This window comes from Photinus pyralis, unplaced genomic scaffold, assembly GCF_008802855.1.
Source record: "Photinus pyralis isolate 1611_PpyrPB1 unplaced genomic scaffold, Ppyr1.3 Ppyr1.4_LG1, whole genome shotgun sequence".
NCBI classification, from domain to species: Eukaryota; Metazoa; Arthropoda; class Insecta; order Coleoptera; family Lampyridae; genus Photinus; species Photinus pyralis.
In genome coordinates, this window is record NW_022170249.1 from 41,490,403 (window position 1) to 41,510,046 (window position 19,644).

General features: G+C 35.4%; 6 protein-coding genes across 6 annotated transcripts; 2 read left to right on the forward strand and 4 right to left on the reverse strand.

The window, feature by feature from the left end:
• Positions 1-449: 449 nt before the first annotated feature.
• On the reverse strand, positions 450-2,132 carry LOC116160300 (flap endonuclease 1). The gene is made up of 5 exons (XM_031473478.1): positions 1,946-2,132; positions 1,483-1,898; positions 1,268-1,435; positions 832-1,050; positions 450-784 (listed from the first exon to the last, which is right to left on the reverse strand). Exons 1-5 carry the CDS (start codon positions 2,025-2,027, stop codon positions 527-529), a joined length of 1,143 nt encoding a protein of 380 aa, XP_031329338.1. The 5' UTR covers positions 2,028-2,132; the 3' UTR covers positions 450-526.
• A 948-nt stretch (positions 2,133-3,080) lies between these two features.
• On the forward strand, positions 3,081-4,023 carry LOC116181769 (NADH dehydrogenase [ubiquinone] 1 beta subcomplex subunit 9). Its single transcript, XM_031502200.1, has 3 exons — positions 3,081-3,272; positions 3,323-3,465; positions 3,807-4,023. Exons 1-3 carry the CDS (start codon positions 3,172-3,174, stop codon positions 3,995-3,997), a joined length of 435 nt encoding a protein of 144 aa, XP_031358060.1. The 5' UTR covers positions 3,081-3,171; the 3' UTR covers positions 3,998-4,023.
• Positions 4,024-5,016: 993 nt separating this feature from the next.
• On the reverse strand, positions 5,017-11,260 carry LOC116181762 (trafficking protein particle complex subunit 12). Its single transcript, XM_031502190.1, is given in 9 exon segments — positions 5,017-5,419; positions 5,422-5,452; positions 5,500-5,731; positions 5,778-5,968; positions 6,020-6,163; positions 6,847-7,051; positions 7,119-7,252; positions 10,622-10,798; positions 10,852-11,260. Coding segments are annotated over 9 exon segments (1,560 nt in total). The 5' UTR covers positions 11,086-11,260; the 3' UTR covers positions 5,017-5,207.
• Positions 11,261-12,040: 780 nt separating this feature from the next.
• LOC116178582 (methyltransferase N6AMT1) lies at positions 12,041-12,693 on the reverse strand. Its single transcript, XM_031498129.1, has one exon. It carries the CDS (start codon positions 12,663-12,665, stop codon positions 12,051-12,053), a length of 615 nt encoding a protein of 204 aa, XP_031353989.1. The 5' UTR covers positions 12,666-12,693; the 3' UTR covers positions 12,041-12,050.
• LOC116178591 (SNAPIN protein homolog) lies at positions 12,635-13,174 on the reverse strand. Its single transcript, XM_031498141.1, has 2 exons — positions 12,977-13,174; positions 12,635-12,929 (listed from the first exon to the last, which is right to left on the reverse strand). Exons 1-2 carry the CDS (start codon positions 13,126-13,128, stop codon positions 12,674-12,676), a joined length of 408 nt encoding a protein of 135 aa, XP_031354001.1. The 5' UTR covers positions 13,129-13,174; the 3' UTR covers positions 12,635-12,673.
• Positions 13,175-14,084: 910 nt separating this feature from the next.
• Positions 14,085-19,514, forward strand: LOC116160478 (origin recognition complex subunit 1). Its single transcript, XM_031473673.1, has 10 exons — positions 14,085-14,230; positions 14,283-14,502; positions 15,449-16,322; positions 16,376-16,943; positions 17,412-17,574; positions 17,627-17,740; positions 18,514-18,632; positions 18,680-18,826; positions 18,877-19,087; positions 19,142-19,514. Exons 1-10 carry the CDS (start codon positions 14,157-14,159, stop codon positions 19,382-19,384), a joined length of 2,733 nt encoding a protein of 910 aa, XP_031329533.1. The 5' UTR covers positions 14,085-14,156; the 3' UTR covers positions 19,385-19,514.
• The last annotated feature ends 130 nt before the right edge of the window (positions 19,515-19,644 follow it).

Below are 19,644 nucleotides of genomic sequence, written 5' to 3' on the forward strand. Positions count from 1 at the left end.
TACTGTCTATGCAATAGACGCCAACTAAACAGGAAAATACCAATGTAATTAACAATAGGTAGATACTGAATCGTTGCTGATTTCTTTTATACTTAAGTAATGTTTTCTAATTATATCATGTCCACATTTTATACAGCCAATAAGAAAGAAAATTAAATGTGACAACCGCGCAAATATTTTAAACCGTAATTCTATAAAGAATTCTGTAAATTTTCAATACCCGCCAATATTTAAAGAGGCGGTTAGTTCTGGCCACCTCTACGCGAGGGCCCGCTTTTGGAATCCTAGCAGGCGAGTTCTTATAGCCAACACGCGTTTATACCATTGCGCTGTCTTCTCTTATATATATGTATCTCTTATAATGGGTACTCTTTGGTTCAACTATTGCATATATTTATTTGTCTAAAAGTTTCACCCGAATATTGTTAATTAGAAATGATTAACATAAAAAGTATGTATAAATTATATTGAAAAGTGTATAAAGTACAACAAGAAAAAAATTCATGCAAGTTCTGTTGACAATATTTTATTTTGGTCTTCCTCTTCCTCTGGCACCACCACTACCCTTGCCTCGTTTATTAGCTCCATCTTTCTTGTCTTCTACCTTTCGTTTCGCAGGTGTGGTAGATAAAACTTTAAAGAAACCATCCAGACGTCCTTGGGTACTTGTGCCTCTAGCCTTTAGTAATTTTTTGGCACCATTTCTTATACGCTCTTCGTTAAACTGTTTATCGCCGCAAAGGTATTTCACAAGTCCCTCTTCATCAGGGTCATTCCATTTCAACTGAAATTTAATCTTTCAGAATTTATTCAAAGGGAAAAAGTAGATACTTCGATAGTCTCTGGATCGGCTACTTCCGGCGTGATAAACAATTCACGTGCACCTTCGAAATTCCAATCCTCTGGTGGTGAATATTTGCTTTTATCAATATTGTCGAGAATGTTTTCAATACTTTTATGTTGAGTAATGAGATCGATTGCTCTTTTAGGACCAATACCACGAATACTGTCTGTGTAATCACAACCCAGCAATATACATAAATCGATGAACTGAAATAAAATATGAATTAACCACAGAATGAAAGAAAGGTAAAAATTTGCATGGACGAATTATTGTATTCTTTACCTTAATTTTAGGGTATCTTCTTTAAAAGTCTAATCACATCGAACAAAACATTGAATAGTTTAATACGAGGTTTAATAGTTACATATTAGATGGTTTCATTTCAAGATTATAATTTTGACTTATTTAATTCGATATATTTACCTCCTTGTGTGATAATTTTAAACCCTCCAAGACTTTATCTAGATGAAATTCCTGTATGGGAAGTTTTCTGGCTTCACTTACAGTTAAATGACGCAATAAGACATTTGATCCAAAAGTTAATGCGTCCATGTCTTCAGTGGCTGTTGCAAATACCTTCCCGGCACGCACCTTCAAGGCTAATAATGAAAAACTGTATACTCAAACAGAGTACCTACCATCGCTGCACATTGAGCTTCGGCTTCACAAGGTGCCTCAATATACGGAATACCCATTAACGACAGCAAGTGCTTGGCTTCTTTTGTATGCTCTGAGGTCACCTTTACGAGTCTACGATTAAATTTCTCCATTTCTGTAGCGTCACCAGCCTCGGTTGCTTTCTCCAAAGCTTTCTGAGCTTCTTCGCGTCTTTCTGCACGTTTATTCAATTCACCAGATTTGAGCTTCGGAGGTTTTCCATCAAATACATAGACAGGTTTGATACCGTGTTCCACCAGCCGTATTGTACGATAAAATGTTCCCATTAAATGTGAAGTTGTCTCGCCATCTACGGTTGTTAACTGAGCACCCTCGCTACGAACTGCTATCAAAAACTGGTATAAAGACATCGAAGCGTCTATAGCAACTTTTCTGCCTTCAAATGAAAACAATAATTTTTATGGCATACTTATAAGAGCTTACCAAAGTAGGTCTTAATTTCATGTTCTTTTATTGCGTGCGGTGCAATATCGAGTAACAATTTGGATAGTCCTAAAATACCCATTTTTGAGTTTTTTTTGCTTTGTAAATGTTTATCACAAAACCCACAGTTTATAGGTTAAGAGCAATGTTGACTGTTCGCCTTCGCGCCATTTGGGGTTATGGCGTCAAAAAAGTACTAAAAGCTATACAAGTTCAAATTACATACAAAGAAATGTTTTATACAAAAAAATTCGCATCAAACAACCGACAAAAATCACTGTACTGAAAAGTGCTCTAAGCGCTTTCCTTTCCCAGGCAACCGAACGATTTTCAAAGGTTTCAAGCCCGTGCCATTCTATACTATCTAAGAACCCACGGATCCATAATTCCTTTACCATAAAAGATGCCGACGAAAGTCAGAGCAAAATTGTACATAGGTAATTACCAGTGGCGTATCAAATTTTCATTTTTTAATAATAGAATATCCTATATTTTATTACCGATTTTGTACTTGAAGTACTTGAAAAATACTTATTTTTTATGTAACATGTTATAAGGGGTACGATTCCGCTGTGATAACCTTTTTCCCTCAAAATTTGACAGTTTTTCCAAATTTTTTAGAGAAACTAAATCGCGCCGGCGAAGTTTTGAACTGAGGCACAGGCGCACAGGTCACAGTCACATAATTTTTTTCAGTATTTTATCGAAAAAAAGATCTTAGAGCAAAATAGTACACAATTACCGTCGTCAGTTTCTAAAATATTTTTTTGGTCACCAGGGGTGTACCGTAACAATCTCAAAGAATAAACACCATTTCTGCTTGGAGTTGGAACATTTTGCAACGTTGATTAAAAAACAAACGTCCACTATCGACACTTTATTGTTAATTGTGACAATTGAACATCCTTTGTTTCATCATGGCAGATTTGGGTACGGAAAAGAACGAATTTGCCAAAAGCATTGAAAAAAAATTAATTTTTTATTCAATGTCGAAGGTCAATCAAAAATTTTATTTTCTGTATTATTATTATTATTATTTACATATTATTTTGGTAATTGAATTATTATCTCTGGCTACACCCTGTATATTGCTTGGGACTGCAGAGTAGGCTTTATCTATTCTATGAAAATCAGATTTGATCTGTCAAAACGGTTTGAGCTTGAGCTGTCAGAAATCAGCACAATAACAAAAACCGTCTTAAAAATAGTTATAAAGTACAGAAAATATGGCAACTTTACCAGTAGTGGGTCTCACTACCCATACAAGAAAAGTTCAAAATCTTTACAAGAGAGCTCTTAGAAATTTGGAATGCTGGTTTGATAAAAGGTTAGTAAATATATGATCTTCGCTGTTATGTAATTGGTTTGCATCTGTAGGCATGAGTATCGATATGAGGCTGTGCTTATGCGCGAAAGATTCAATGAAAATAAGGATGTTAAGGACATGAGAGTGGCCAGTAACTTACTGAAGGCAGGCGAGGAGGAACTGTTTTTAAAGCAACATTGGGCACCTCGAAAATGTGAGTAGATATTACAAATTACAACAATTTGCATCAAATTGAATGGTGATGCTATTCAAAGCTCAGTTCGGGAGGGCACAATAAATTATAACCACTCAATTAATTGCTAAACCTCTACTCTCTAAGTCTAAAGTATGGATACGGTCATCAACTTATCACTAGTAGAGGCAAATATTCAGTCGAATGTACATATAAACAATATAGGTGCTAACTTACATCGGTTCAGTGGTATAAAAAAATTTGAATGCGAACACTTTCAATTTCATTATCAAGGGCAATCATGATAATATAATACTATGATTGTTTTAGATTATCTTAAGTCTATTGCATTCATTTTCCAGTCCCTGACTCTCCAGGAGGTGTGGCTTATAAAAGAGAGGTAATACCACCGGATTGGGTCTTAGATTATTGGCACCCATTGGAAAAGGCTCAGTATCCAGAGTACTTCGCTCGGCGCGAACTTCGTAAACGGGAATTCATGGAACAATGGGAAAAAAAGTATGGGAATATTGATCACAAAGAAATTCATTAATTTGTAAAAAAAAGTAAAAAATTGTATTAGAGAGTAGTTCATTACATTAAAATTGTTATTACTGATATGTCTTATTCCCAATCAAATTTGATATACAGGATGACCCTTTCAAATTGACAGCACACGGGCATTGTGAAAGTAACCATGAAAATAGACGGTCAAGCTCTCTCAGAATCTAAGGAAATAGATCGGCAACCAAAAATATGTGCAGGTTCTGTTGTTTTTCTAATGGGCAAGCTTAAGTGCAAATAGAGCTACTTCCTGAATTCTAAGTGCAAGATCATCATTGTATTTTTGCCGTATCGAATTGCATTTTCAGGGCATGCAAGGTCAATGACCCCATTTTTTGTGGTGTCAAAATACATGTTCAAGGTCAATGATCTCATTTTGAAGAAGTGTCACAGATCATCCAAGGTGTCGAATTACATTTTCAAGGCATAGAGGGCCAATTACCTCATTTTTTGTAGTGTTGAATTACGCTCAAGGCCCATGAAACCATTTTTGCGGTGCCAGGTTATACTGTCAAGGTTATCTAATTGCATATTTCAAGTTAATTCAAAATGTAATTAGATACCACAAAAATGACCTCGACCATGTTTGACACCGGAAAAATGGGCGTTGTATGTCCTTGAAAATGTAATTTGACACCACAACCATTGACCTTGAACAGTATAATTTGACACCCCAAAAAATTAAATATGATAACTGAAGGTTACCTCGATCTACTTTCCAAGGTCACCGCCATGTGGCACATCACCTTGACCTACTTTCCAACCACCTGATGGCGAGCGACCTTGAGCTGGTCCAGATTCGCCCTTGTAAATCTACTGATATCAATCACCCTGTATAACAATTGTAATTTCATTGAAAATATTTTTAGGTTGTAGCCTTAAAGAGTCCTTCAACATGCCCAGATAATGAATTTTAAATATGTGCGTTATAGACCGACAATCTTCCACCCAAGCACTAATGACCCACACAAAAATTAACTATATCAGAATAAAAAATTAAAACTAGTGTAACGCCATAAAGAAACATAACATCTCGATTTATTTATTGTGCTGTTAAATATCACATTTTATGCCATTGTAACCACAGAAACACTTCACACTCCAATTCGTTGAAACATTAGTGAAGATACTTTAGAAACTTGGCCAATGCAACACACAACTTCTAACAAAGTGCAGAATGTAACACAATTAGAACACTCCTATCCATACAATTTCTCTAGAATTTGAGCGGGCGCGTCAGCTTGATATTTAGAGATTTGTTTCAAGAGAGCAAATTTTTTTAACCTTCCCTTCGACGATTCCATATCATATAAGGTACATAAATTCAGTAACAGAGACTCCTGCAATGCCTGAACTGGACTAGCAGAAATTGCAGACTCTAGAACGGATATTGCATCCTTTAAATGACCCCATATAAAAGACAAACGGCCATATTGTTTAGTATCTACAACGCATAATCACTAATCAACTTCACAGGTATCTGTAACTTACCATCACATTTGACGGCTCTAAAGCACTCGCTTGTTGGAAACATGAATAGGCATCACCAAAATTATTTTGAGCAATTGCTATTAAACCGCGGTCCACTAGTTCGCGGAGGCCTTCGTGTCCACCAGAAATTTCGCGCGCCTCGTTAAAACAAACTTCCGCACCAGCCACGTCGCCTAGCTGCAAATGCAACCGGCCCAACGCCGACAGTAATGAGTGTCGTGGAGCGCTCTCTCTGTAAAATTTGCATTAACACACCAATATTGGAATGCTAGCAATACCGTTCCAGTAGTTGTCCCAATAAATCCATCGCTAACTCGTAGTCCTTTAACGCTAAGGCGCAGTTAATTATTGAATGCATTATTCGTCCTTCTCGTCCATACCACAGACGAACTGAGTCCGAGCGATCGGCTGAATTAATTTCTGTCGGGCTACCGTCTTCACACAGCTCGTTTTTCAAATTACCAAGCATCTAATGAATAACAATAATGATACAGTAATCACAAATGACGGTTTGGGATACCTGTCTGACTATAGACAAAATATGAAATAATTTAGTTAGCGATTCCTTTGGTTTGCCGCAATGCATGGGTAATTCTGCCAGAAGTAATCTGAATGAAAACGATGCAATAGAGCCGGGCCGACCGCCATACATCTCAGGATAAAACTGAAAAGAATAAAGAATAGTTGTATTTTTTCTTTTTTGCACAATGATTTTGACAAACAGTGTGCGTAAATAAAGCAATATTAAACGGGGAAACGTAACAGTAACGGTACAGTTGCAGAAAAAAGCTGACAAAAAGAATTCTGTAATTTCCATGTTCAACATCACATCTTTTTTCAATAATAATTTAATTTTTCTCGTAAACAGCCCAACAGGCAACAATATACACCAGTAAATTTTATTTAAAAATGGCTTATCTCCAAAAGTCCTCTAAAAAACCAAGAGTTCAGGTGAAAAGTCTGTAGGTGTAAGTGTAGCATCTGTGTTTCCTACGCAATAGATCCATTTGTCGCAATTTTTCTTGAGTTGCTGATAGTGTCAGAATATCAAAAAATTTTCGACTATTTCAGATTTTAAAATATTGAAGAAATATTCCGTATTTCTGTTAACGAAACTGTTATTCACGCCTATTACAAATTTTAAGTTTTTCAGATGTTTCCGAAACTAGCAAACATGGTTAAAATATCATAGATAGATGCACAATAAGAGTCTACCATAGATCAAAGATCAACATGAGCAAGAGAAGAACAAGAGAAATTAATTGGGAAGAGAAAAACCACAACTTGCTTAAAATAGATACGTTTTCACACTAAAGGACATACCAACTACACAGTCATTTCATTTACCTGATAAAATAGATCGGGTTTATCTAATTGACCAAACGGTTCTGCTTCTGCTTGAGCAAGAGTATAATTTTTAATTTTAACTAAAAGGGCGATTCGTGTAAACCAAAGCTGTAAAGAGTGGGGCGAATGTTTTGTCGCGTGGCCTGCACGCCCCTTGCCTTGTCCATAAATTGTTAACAATCTTGCCGTTAAATTAATACCGGCCCTATAAAATAAAATTGTACACAATTGTAATCTAAAAAAATCATTCGATTTCAATATTAACCGCTTACCTGTACGCTCCTGCCTGGACCAGTTCTCTTAATCCTCTTTCGTCTTGGGTAACATCTGCAGCTGTTAAAATTCTTCGTTGTAAAGCTTCGGCTTCGCCCAAGTAGATTGTGACTGCTTCGCTGACTGTGTCAGTCTGTAATTAAAATTTGAAATAAATAAAGTAACATGCTAATACACAAACACACATGAGGGTTTGCTTTACTTTTTATCGCTTTGTACACTCGATATTGACGGATATAATAAAGGAAGCCCAGCGTACAGAATATAAAAATGTGAACACATCGGCGCGGTACGACGCAATTGACTTGGCGCATGTATCGATTGGTGCGCGAAATAGCAGAGTGCGACATCAACGAAAAAACAATGTGGCATATTTGGGTTGCTTTGAAGTTGCTGGAAAATGTATAACCACCATTACGACAATTAAAAGCAGACTTTCTTTTTCTCACTGGCTAGTGCTTTCTCTACCTTGCGTAGCTCTAACTTCAAAGTGACAAGGGCTCTATAACTGAACATGGGTCTAATTCTATTGTCCAGTGTAATATCTAGACAACTGGGGGCATGCTTCCCAGTAGGTATCTGTACTGATTAGGGCTCAACATATGTAAAACCGAACATATTGTGGCTCTTATCTAGGTCGTAATTTGGGCTCGATTAAACCCACAATAGATCATTTGCACCATGGTACAATATTATTATATTATACAGGGTGACAATTTGAAAACTTACCACCCCCCATATCTTAGCAAATGAACAAGATATTTAAAAAAATCAAAATCCGTTTCGGTAATTCGGAGGGGGAATCACAATTACATAGTTGGCGACGCACCCCCTCACACTCCTTGCGCCCCAGCCACCCCAACTTTTAAGTCTTAAATAGTGACCCCCCATGTGTGATATGTCGTTGGAAAGCGCTGAAAAAATGGTTTCCAACCATACCAATAGCATTACATTTAGGTTAGTAATTATCGTGCAAATCAAAAAATAAACTAATATGATACATTTTCTAAAGTTGGCTTTTATTTCAATAAATGTTCAAAATGGATTCCGTTCTTGGTAAGACAGTATTACTATGCGATCAAAAATGAGTTGCTGTCGAGTCGCCCTTTGAAATTTTTGTTTACATGGAAAATCGTATTTAACTTGAACATCCAAAGCCGACTCGACAGCAACTCATTTTTAATCGCCAGTTATAATCTATTCTCAAACTCTTGTCGAACCTTTTCAAATGTTGGTTTTGCAATATTTCGACACTCTTGAATTATTCTCTGTCTTAGTTCGTCTATGTTCACCGGTTAATAATAATAATAATAATAATCATTTATTGTCCAACAGAATATTTTCCAATAACAGGACAATGTACTTGTGTACTAAATAAGTCTAGTGTACATATATGAAAATAAAAATATTCAAAAAGAGAACTTAGAATTAAACTCAATAGAGATTCACAAAGCAAATAATAAGTTAAACGGATATAATTACTAATTATCAAATTATACAAAAAAAAGAACAAAAAAAAATTATCAGAACAAGTGAGCAAGTGAAAATATTACAAAATATTACAAAAAAAAATGACAAAAAAAAAGCGCAAAAAGAGAAAAATACTTTATTGTGAAACATGCCTTAATATTGTCGGTAAGCTACTAAAATGTATATCACACTTCCGGCATACTGAATTGTTGTGTTTGAAATACGACAGATTTCAAATGTATCATATTAGTTTATTTTTTGATTTGCATGATAATTAGTAACCTAAATGTAATGCTATTTGGTACGGTTGGAAAGCATTTTTTCAGAGCTTTCCAACGACGTATCACACATGGGGGTCACTATTTAAGATTTAAAAGTTGGGGTGGCTGGGGCGCAGGGGGTTGGAGGGGGTGCGTCGCCAACTATGTCATTGTGATTCCCCCACCGAATTACCGAAACGGATTTTGATTTTTTTAAATATCTCGTTTATTTACTAAGATATGGGGGGTGGTAAGTTTTCAAATTGTCACCCTGTATATGGTATAATATTATTGTACCATGATTTGCACATGAAACAAATTTATTCAACATCATTTAATCAAATAAACTGAAAAAAAAAATGGTGCTCAGGGCCAGGTAACGCACACCACGCAACTACTGACAAACGGTAGATAGATCTCCACACTAAACTTTTTTGTAAACGAAACAAGTTGTAAATCAGCATATGCATGATTAAAGCGCATTTTTGGTCAGTATTTTATTAGCGAAGTTTAAAATTATCGATCTCACGAGTAATTTTGGCTGCGTTAAATAATTAATTTTATTTAATTTCAGTTGAGGGTACGTCTTTATTTTGTAAAACAAATCACAAAGTCTAAATCTAACGGTAAAATTATAGCACCTCCGAAAACCATATCGAAATTATTTTCTCAAATTATCGATCTCACGAGTAATCTAACTCAAAATAGACTAGAGCCTGCACATCTACACTATAGTAGAAAGCTTTTAGTGAAAATTTGAAGTCTCTAGCTATTGTAGTTGCTGAGATCTCAGCCGGACAGCCGGCCGGCCAGCCATAACGATAATAGCGTATTTTTTTCGAAAATGCGCTAAAAACACGCTTCCTGTTAACATCCACTTATGTCACGATGTAAAGAAAATCCTTTAAACGCTCTTTAGCTTTCTTCTACACAACTTTATATTTAAACAAGACAAACTGTCTTTTCAAATGCGCTCAAATATGGCAATACACCAAAACAAACAGGTATGCTTCGACGTCCATCACCAAAACAACAAACTTGATCGAAAGCCCTCGATTATCGTCTTCCTCCCCTACTTAAGGCAAATTCCCTTTCTTTTCCACTTTCCTTATTTTATTAATGCGTCGTCGAAACAAACATCTATTCAACTATAACAATAACACGTGCTTATCTTGAGACTAATTAGCTTACGCCGCGATAAATAGTCTGTATCCCTTTTAGGTAAGTAAGAAAATATATGATCATTCTGAAATTGACAATTTTTTTATTTCTCCGTATCATTTAAGTGAGCAAATATCTCGGTAAATATTTTCAAATTTTGATTTTACTATTTTAAGTTTGACCCTATAAGTGACGAAAATGAGACATCGCGTACTTTTTATAATTATTATTGATAATTCATGATGATGATAACGATTTTATCCTTGCAATTTTATTTGCACTTTCCTAATTTAATTCTTGATGCACTTTGCTGGAGGACATATTTAGTTGAAGCTCTTAAATGAGTGAAGTAATGTTTGAAAAATAAATTATCCCTATTACAAGGAATACTGGTATTTATAACATTAATAAGTAAACTGCTTAAATTATTCAAACCTCATCACAATCACTATTCCTTGCTATAAATAGAATAGAAGACTGAAGAGGTCTCTCACCTTTCATGGCATTAGTAGGTAATCATAAATTATTAACATTAATGGCTTTTCGGTTGTACGTCAGCACATAAATCCTAGCTATCGATCAACACCTGCTAAATTTAACATTGAACCTACCAAATCTTCTTCTAAAAGAACCCCTGGCATAGTTAGGAGCTCCTTTTCGGGGGTGTAAGTACCAGATGGAGAGGTGGCACATGCGATTAGGCACTGACGTGTTTGTTCACTTGGGATCCATGCGTCCCGTCTTCGATCAGCTTCCGTTCCCAAACCCATCCTAGGATTAAAATTGTCCTGAAAACATTACCTTACACGTACGCACACAACTATGACGGGCTTAGACATACATCACCAATACTTATACCTCCCGTGTTGCTGATCAAATCAAAAAACACTGCTGTTGGATCCTTCGGCTGTGCCGGTGTTTCCGCAAATAATCGGCAGACTTCAGGTTCGTTCTCCTCTAAATGTAGACTATGTATTTGATTTATTGTGTCGGAAATCTCCTCGGTAACAGGTACCGTTTTCTGTTCTAACGTTCCGAAATACTGACTTAAACTTGGTGTGTGATTGTCGGTCATTTTAGTATTTTTTTATAAATTATCTGCACAGACACTCATTCCCACAAATTTTAATACACAGTCATAGTACTTCTTCGCTGCAAATCGCTTGAGGAACGTAATTTAAAAGGGAATAGGCTGTCAACAGGAACAACATAGTAAACACAATCTACCCCCACTACACTTGACAAATAAAAAAAAGTAGGGCATCGATTAACGTAAAAGTAGACACAGACAACAGGGTGATCATGATCATTAAAGAATACAAAACCACGTGGTTTCATAGATTTCAAATGACATCGAGATCCAAATAATCTTAAATTCCTTCTCTGGAAACAATTAAAAACATACAGGATGTTCTATTTAAAAAGTTTTTTTACACTGTAAAAATGGGACACCCTGTACAGTGTACATTCATAAATTATTCAAGTATTGGCCGTTTGCACCGAAAAATTTAAGCGGATCTTAGCTTAAACTCTATGGCAACCATTGTCTCAATAATCGTTGCCATAGATGTTAAGCTACGGTTAAAGCTAAGCTCTACTTAAATTTGTCAGTGCAAACGGCCATAAGTACCTTAATATAGATGCGCAACCATCTAGGTATAGTTAGCTATAGTTCCAGACTGAAAAACTTTTCTGAAATTTTTGCGACTGTTGATCAGTACTTCCGTGGGCCACTAACGAATGCCTCCAAAAATGTCTTCTTACTATTCCCCATTTTATTATTTTTATAATTTGCAACACCCTATACAATTTCTAATATGCAATGCCTAATTCATTCTACCTTTAGAATTCTCAAAATGTCTACACAACCAAATTTGAATGCAATTTTGGAACTACCATTATCTAATGCAGTGTATTGGACATTCGTGGTACAGTTGAGGTATTAGAAGAATAGCACCATAATAGATGCGTATTCAAAGTGTGATACTTCGTAAGGTATATCAGTCCACATTAATTCATATTGATGGGAGTAGGATTGGCTTATAATTTTATTAATCTTAGTACAAACAAATGTTCGCCCAGTATTTTACGTTTTTTAACAACACATGCATTAAAATTACATGACATTTTCTCAATTATTTCATAGGGTTTGTTTTCCTTAATAGCTACCATATAACATACTCCTTTTGGTTTTAAAACATGTTCCAAATGTAATAAAAAACGATCAATGATTACCCTACCATCTAAACCACCAGCCCAGGCTCTGTTAATTCCTGGTGAAATTTCACTCATTTCCGTACAAACATATGGTGGATTAAATATTACAATATCAAAAGTACTTTTAAAGTTAAAAAGTAAGTCCATATTTATACAATGGACATGAACATTATTTAAACTTGCAGTCTTTAAAGTGCACAAGCAAGCGCAAGGATTAATATCTGAGGAAAAATATAATGCTTCATTTTTAAAGAAAGATGCTACCGAAGTAATAACAATTCCACTGCCACTGCCAACCTCCACAATCAATAAAGGTTTCAAAGACTCAATGTATGTTAATTCACTCTCCAAAGCATCTAAAAGTAAGAATGTATCCTCACTGGGTTCGTAAACACTATTAAACTGTTTAAGGTCATAAAGAGGTGTACGCAACGACATTGTATGAATTATTGAATATCACTGCAGGCACCTTCCAATAGAACTTTCCTTTTCACTGTTTCACGCTCAATCGACTGATGTATTTTATTTAACCTCTCTTGTGCACTTTGCAGCACATTTGTTAGAACAGTAACTCTATGTTTAGCATTAATTAACTTTCTCACATATGCATCTAAATCTATTGTCACTTGTTGTGCTTCAGAAATCTTCTTCAGTTCTTCCGCTAACGATTCTATGTGTTGTTTTAACTCCAGTTGTGAAATTCTAAAAGTAAATCTAAAATATTTGGGGTGGTTCATTGGCATACGAACCTTGTTGTTCTAACTCTTTCGTCTAGTTGGTCAACAGTGGGTTTAATTAAGCCCATTAACCCTTCAGCTAATGTGTCTCGGGTTGGATTATTGCAGAAATTTTCGGTATTTTCATCTACAGAAGTGGTAGAACTTTGCGAATCTTCCTCCATTTTTCTTGTGATAGTGAATTAAGGTTAGGTTATGTTGTCACTGAGTTGTTACAGTAAAAGAATGCACTCTATGGTTGATGATGCAGTACACAGGGTGACCCCATAAACAAATTTGTGCTTGAATTATTTTTGGAATCGTGTAATTGTAGACGCGTGAAGTTCTCGGCATATTTGTAATTTATCAGTTTTGTGTGGTGTATTTTTTTCTTGCAAAAGGTTATTTCCTAGGATTGTGTAAATGTAGGGCAGTTTATCGTTTATTTTTGTTATCAATGTTGCTTACGTTAAATCATTGAATTTATAAATTCAATGGTTAAATTATTAAAGTGACAGTTAGAATGTGAAGTCGAATTTTTATTGTACCGGGATTCAAATTCCTTCTGGGAAATTTTCAGTAAGAGAGCTAAGTAACTGTAGTTTTATGTGTATGTTTCATTTTGGCCGGACCATTGCACACATGATCATTATACATGGACAAAAGAATATACTACTGGAGTTTATTTTTTTACATATTAATTAATTAAATTAACCATTATTTATCGTCATTAAAAAAATAGAATGTTGTCAACTTTTTTCTTAATTTGTGTTACTGGAAACTGGAATTAAACTTTCAAGGAATAAAGAAAATTATATTAATTATTCGATACTTTTTTGTTTTTTGCGTTACAAGTAAGCATTGCAGTCATTGGGCATAACGGCTCTCTATTCAGTTGAAATATAGAAACCAGGAAATAATTGTTTATTTTGATTGTAGTATTTGTTTTTTCTATTAATACATACATTAGGGTTCGGATAGGTAACATCACTACTGATGACACCAAATGAAGAATTCTACAGTTTTGGGTTTCTTATTTCGAGTTTGTTTGAGATTGGGAAAATTTGTTTCCACACTGTATACTAAAAAGTACCGCCAACTTAATATGGTTGTATTTTTTAGGTTAAATTTAAGGTTTGGCGCGAAAATTTCTTCGTCCATGTAGAACAGGTGTTTCGTGTGTTATTTGTGTTTCGTTACTGGTGTTTTTAGAATGGGACATTTTAAATGGGTCGGAGGTCCAATTCAAAATGGGAATACCGAAAAATGTTGGCTCAAGTACTATCAGTAAGTTCCATTTAAAATACAACCCCGTGAATTATTACACTGTGATTTACAGAGGCTTTGTATACAAAAAGGTCCCCTTTAATGTAGGAGACTTCGTAGCGGTAATGCAAAAAGGAAAACTCCAGATTGGCAAATTAACCAGCTTGTTCCATTCCTCTGAAAAACGGCACCTACCAAAGGAACACAGGGGAATTGTGCAACTTTATAAACGAGTGAAAGATTTAGACTTCAACATCTGCAATAGCTATAAGAACTTACGAGGAAACTTTGAGGTATGGTCACATTTTACTTGCACTTATGTTCCTTCCGCGCGGTTCCTTCATACAAGAAATTGCAGATTTTTTTGTGTTGACGGACCACTCAATTAGATACTGTCTTTTTATTCAATATCAAAGGGATCTCAGAGGTAAAGGTCATAATATGTGCCGATTGATGGGATATGAGATTCATTTCTTTGGAAATGCCATAGCCCTACTGTAATATACTGCACATCAAAGAACGATCCAAGAGAGCCTTTCTTTTCAAAGACTTTGTTATGAAGATATAAACAATGGCGAAGGACAAGTAACATTTAAGAAATATTTCATTTCATCGTATTAAATAGTCTATAGTGTGATAATAGGGGTGATATATCGCTGTTTTTAAAATTATGCAGAAATTTGATCAAAAACTAATTTTTATTCCTTGCCTTATTTTACTTTATTACTGTTTTCCCAACCGAGTTTTCTGCTTTTCGTGCGCTCTGCACCACCAAGGATGGTTATAGTGTGTCTTAGTAGTTTTCAGAGGACCGCAATGGAGTTGGAGAGTAGATCTACTTTGCCCTGTAAGTCGGCAGGGCTCGAGAAACGTCCCCAAACAAGGTGCCCCCTAAGTTTTTCTCCAAGATGTTTATAAAGGGGAATATCTAATAGCTGGGTATGGATTTGGATGTAGGTTGACAGAATCTTCTGATGTAATTACTAGCTCAGCTCTGCCCTGTATGTCACAACTTACCTGTATAGCTGTGGTATCATGGCCACACAGGTGTGGCAGCAACTCGATTGAATAAAGTTAAAAAACTAATCAATGAAAAGTTGAAACTGAAGTCTTGGATAAGCTGAGCTTGACCATAGTATAGTTCGAAAGCTACTTTATTATTCTTTAAGCTGAACCTTGCACTGAATGTACTTGTACTCTATATTTTGTCCATTGGTTAATTGTCTATTGTTGTTGCAGATAATTGAGACTGCACTTAAATTAGCAAATACAATATGTTTAGAAGAAATAATAGAGAAATGTGATGTTGTTTTCCTGAAGATTGATGATCCCATATTCCAAAATGAAAAACATGACACCTACTGTTGCAGATATAAACAAGTACGTAATACGCTTGTGCCTGTTTTAAATAACTTTGATACAACTTGTCGTATACCTGCCAATAAAGAAAATATCGTATCATGCGCAAATTCGCCTACCAAACGGAAATTGTCTATATCTTGTGACACACATGTAGAACTAGATACAAGTCCTTCGAAAACTATGCATTTAACTCCGAATAAAGTTCAAAGCCCAGTTAGTCCCACAAAAACTGTTAAATTAACACCAGAATGCCAAAACATGGACTTTCTGGAACCAACATTAAGTAGATCTGTTAAACGAGTTTTGGTTGACTCCTTCGATGAAGAGTTAAGTAATGTGTGCTATTCGGTGAAAAATTTGCAATGTCACGATGGTATAAAGCTGACATTAGTTAGTGAAAATGATGTTAAAGTATTTCCGACCCAATTGACATCAGAAGTTATGAACATGAAATCGCCTATTAAAATTAACTCAGTTAAACAAGTGGACAATCAGATACAATTATCGGAAATAGGCAAAATGGAACTTCGAAAGAGAAAGACTATTGAAGAGAATAGCTCAACCCCAAAACAAACGCCTGCGAAAATTTCGTTGAGACGTTCAACTAGAACCATGGAAAGGAAGTCGTATGCTGATTTTTTCTCACCTCCTTTACAGAATGCGAGTATCACCAAAAATGATACTCCGGTTAGGCGAAGTAAACGTACTACGAATACTCCAAAGAGGTGTTTTGGTCATCTAGACGAATCAGGTGAGTTATTACTGTATGTGAAGCCATGTTAATTTAAAATGTGTTTTTTAAAGGCACACAGAAGGTAAAATCTACACAAGCTGAAAGTTCACCGAGCATTCACTTAAATGGAGAAGTAACTCCATCTACTAGATCTAAACGATTAATTAAAAGATCTACAAAGTACTCTGAAGAAACATATGAAAGTACACCCAAGAAACATTTTAGTGTCGACGTGGAGTCAAGTCCATCTACGTGGAGTACACGAGCAAGGAGAAAATCCGAAGTACGTACACCAAAAAAATATAACAGTGACATTGATTTTCTGTCTGACGAAGAGGATTTTGAAAAGAAATCGACAAAAAATATTAAAAATGTAGAACCTAAAACTCCCAAAAGATTTAACGGCACCCCTCTGACAAAGGATACCCCCACTATTAGGGCGCGAATGGTGAGAGATGGCACAATCACACCATCAGTGCAGGATAGAAAGGTAGCAATTCTCAAAAATAATACTCCATTGTCGAATGCGAGGCACAAATTGCACGTTTCGTATTTACCCCAAGCTTTAGCATGCAGAGAAAAGGAGTTTCAGGATATTACAAATTTCTTAGAGGGGAAATTATTGGACGGCTGTGGAGGGTAAGTCACATTAAATGATTGTTGTAAGTAGTTAGTTATGCGAAAATATCATTATCTCAAAAGACGGCCATTTTTATTAATATAATAAATAGTGTAATGTCAATGTGTATGGTAATTTATATCTGGTAAGCATTTATATCTGGTTAAGTAATGTTTCATAGCTCACTTTGATGGGAATAATTTTCCAAAAAGCAAGTAAGTAGCCATTGTAATTGTTTAATAACTCAACAATGGTTTAAGATAGAGGTATTGTGTGGTTTTTTTGGAATTCAAAAAAATATGGGCATTACGAAGATAAAATAAAATACACGGTGTTCTATAAAAAAATATATATTATTTTTGTACCCCTTAGCTATCCACTGTGTTTTTTTGAGGTACATTAAAACGACTCATTTTCACTGTATACCTCTATCTCTGTACATTTAATAGTGGTCTTGATGGAGTATGTAACAGATTTTCTTTTTCTAGCTGTATGTACGTTTCCGGTGTTCCCGGAACTGGTAAAACTGCAACGGTCACCGATGTGATGAAGACCTTGCAACAATCGGCCAGAAAGAAACTCGTACCAGCATTTCAGTATATTACTATTAATGGGATGAAGATCAGCGAACCTCGCCAAGCTTACGTAGAGGTTAATATAGAAAGTGGCAAAGAAATATAAGCGAATAATTTTACTGTTTTAGATCGCGAAGCAGTTGATGGGTAAAACGCTACGTTGGGAGGAGGCTCAGTCAATGTTGGAAAATACTTTTGTTAACTCCAAAAGAAAGAATGCTATCATTCTGGTTGTGGATGAGGTAATTTTTGAAACCTTGACACCGGCGTAGAAATAAATAAAGTAATAGAATTAATGCATTTTTGTCGGCTCAAAGAGTATGTACAAATTTGGATAGGCTAAACGAAGACCTGGCACACTGTAATTTCCCACTTGGAAGATAACATAAAAATTCACTTGCATGATTGCCTATCTTTGTATGATCAATAAAAAATGAGAGAATTAAAAAAAAACATCTAGGTATGGAAGGATTTTCCTTAGTTTTCTTGAACGTCAGCGGTGTATTATGACGTCATCACTAAGTATGTTTACATAGCATCATACAATCAATGGAAGATAATTCGTATGTAGGCAGCCATACAGACAGTGCTGCATTGTGGTTAGGATACCCAATACATCAACGACTATTGACCAAAAACTAAAAACATGTTTCGGAAATTATTTGTAACCAATGTCGCGATCCTTTACTAACAAGGTGGACATTATTATTTAGATTTAGACAAAACGGAAAAATTACAAAAAAATCATCTGAATTGTTTATTCTTAATAACAACACCCATAGTACTCGTGTAAGGATAAGTTCTACTCTTACCTTGCCAATTGTAGGAAAGAGCAATAAATTTTTAATATGAATTTGAGAAATTCAAAGCTGTTGTTCTAACAAATAGCAGGCATCCTACCTATCTATATCCGCCTGATGAATTTTTAAATCAAAGACATTTGAATATACCTAATGAAATTTTGTTAATAAAATGATTGATTTTCATTCGTCCTTATATCTGCTTTTCTTTTTAGCTTGATCTCCTATGTACAAAGCGACAAGATGTCGTATATAATTTATTAGATTGGCCCACTAGAACCAATGCACGATTAATTGTAATAACCATCGCAAACACCATGGATTTACCTGAAAGGTAAACTTTAATATGTTTAATTGTGTTCTCATAGTAAGCTGTTTTAGACTGCTAATGGGAAGAGTAACGAGTCGATTGGGTTTAACTCGGCTTACTTTTCAGCCTTACACTTACAAGCAATTACAAGAAATCGTTACCAAGAGAATTATGGGTACCAATTCTTTCGATCCAGATGCTGTTCAACTTGTTTCAAGGTAATATCACTTCAGTAGAGGCGGTTTAAATTTATGAGGTGTTTGGTTAGGAAGGTGGCTTCTGTTTCGGGGGATGCAAGACGAGCTTTAGATATCTGTAGAAGAGCGGCGGAAATCGCCGAAAACGAAGGTGAACATAGTCTCGTATCATTGAACCATGTTAATCAGGTTTTGAACGCCATGACATCACAACCTAAAGTACTAGCAATAAAATTGTGCTGTCGATTGGAAAAACTCCTTCTGCAAGCAATAGTTGCTGAGGTATAGTACTGTAGCCTGAGATATCCATCTTATGAAATGTGTTCTTTTATGTAGGTGGAACGTACTGGCATTGAAGAAACTAGTTTTGGCTCAGTGTATAAAATGCTGTCCACTGTCGCAATTTTGGATGGTTTTCAAATGGTGCCCCGAGCAACTGCAATGAGATCAGTTGCAAGGTTAGGTGCGTCACGATTTCTTTTAATTGATAATAAATGTAATAATATTTACAATCAACGAATAATGTTAAATATTAGCTCTGACGATGTTCATTATGCTTTGTCTAATATTGTCATTTAGTTTTGTTTTATATGTCGAGTAGTTTGTTTAATTTTAGATTGAATGTTATGGCGTTACTATTTAATTTTTATTTATTTTAATTTGTGATGACAAGACGCAGAGTATTTTAAGGATCAACAGCTGTGAAAAAAAGTTGGAAATATATTTTTAATGAATTTTATACCACTTGTAATTTATTCTTGCGCTTGATTACATGAAAGCGCGCCTGCAATGATACCTTTTTTTTCCTCTTACGAATTATACAATGCAACGTTATCCTT

Bases quoted from the DNA above. Each gene is read 5' to 3' on its own strand.
- LOC116160300 (XM_031473478.1), bottom strand. From the start codon at position 2,027: ATGGGTATTTTAGGACTATCCAAATTGTTACTCGATATTGCACCGCAC. The intron at 1,436-1,482 runs GTAGGTACTCTG...TTAGCCTTGAAG, and splicing joins AAGCTCAATGTGCAGCGATG to GTGCGTGCCGGGAAGGTATT. The intron at 1,051-1,267 runs GTAAATATATCG...ATTTTATTTCAG, and splicing joins TAAAATTATCACACAAGGAG to TTCATCGATTTATGTATATT.
- LOC116181769 (XM_031502200.1), top strand. From the start codon at position 3,172: ATGGCAACTTTACCAGTAGTGGGTCTCACTACCCATACAAGAAAAGTT. The intron at 3,273-3,322 runs GTTAGTAAATAT...TTGCATCTGTAG, and splicing joins GAATGCTGGTTTGATAAAAG to GCATGAGTATCGATATGAGG. The intron at 3,466-3,806 runs GTGAGTAGATAT...TTCATTTTCCAG, and splicing joins ACATTGGGCACCTCGAAAAT to TCCCTGACTCTCCAGGAGGT.
- LOC116178591 (XM_031498141.1), bottom strand. From the start codon at position 13,128: ATGGAGGAAGATTCGCAAAGTTCTACCACTTCTGTAGATGAAAATACC. The intron at 12,930-12,976 runs GTTCGTATGCCA...ATTTACTTTTAG, and splicing joins GAAAGAGTTAGAACAACAAG to AATTTCACAACTGGAGTTAA.
- LOC116178582 (XM_031498129.1), bottom strand. From the start codon at position 12,665: ATGTCGTTGCGTACACCTCTTTATGACCTTAAACAGTTTAATAGTGTT.
- LOC116160478 (XM_031473673.1), top strand. From the start codon at position 14,157: ATGGGACATTTTAAATGGGTCGGAGGTCCAATTCAAAATGGGAATACC. The intron at 14,503-15,448 runs GTATGGTCACAT...TTGTTGTTGCAG, and splicing joins ACTTACGAGGAAACTTTGAG to ATAATTGAGACTGCACTTAA. The intron at 17,741-18,513 runs GTAATTTTTGAA...TTTTCTTTTTAG, and splicing joins TCATTCTGGTTGTGGATGAG to CTTGATCTCCTATGTACAAA.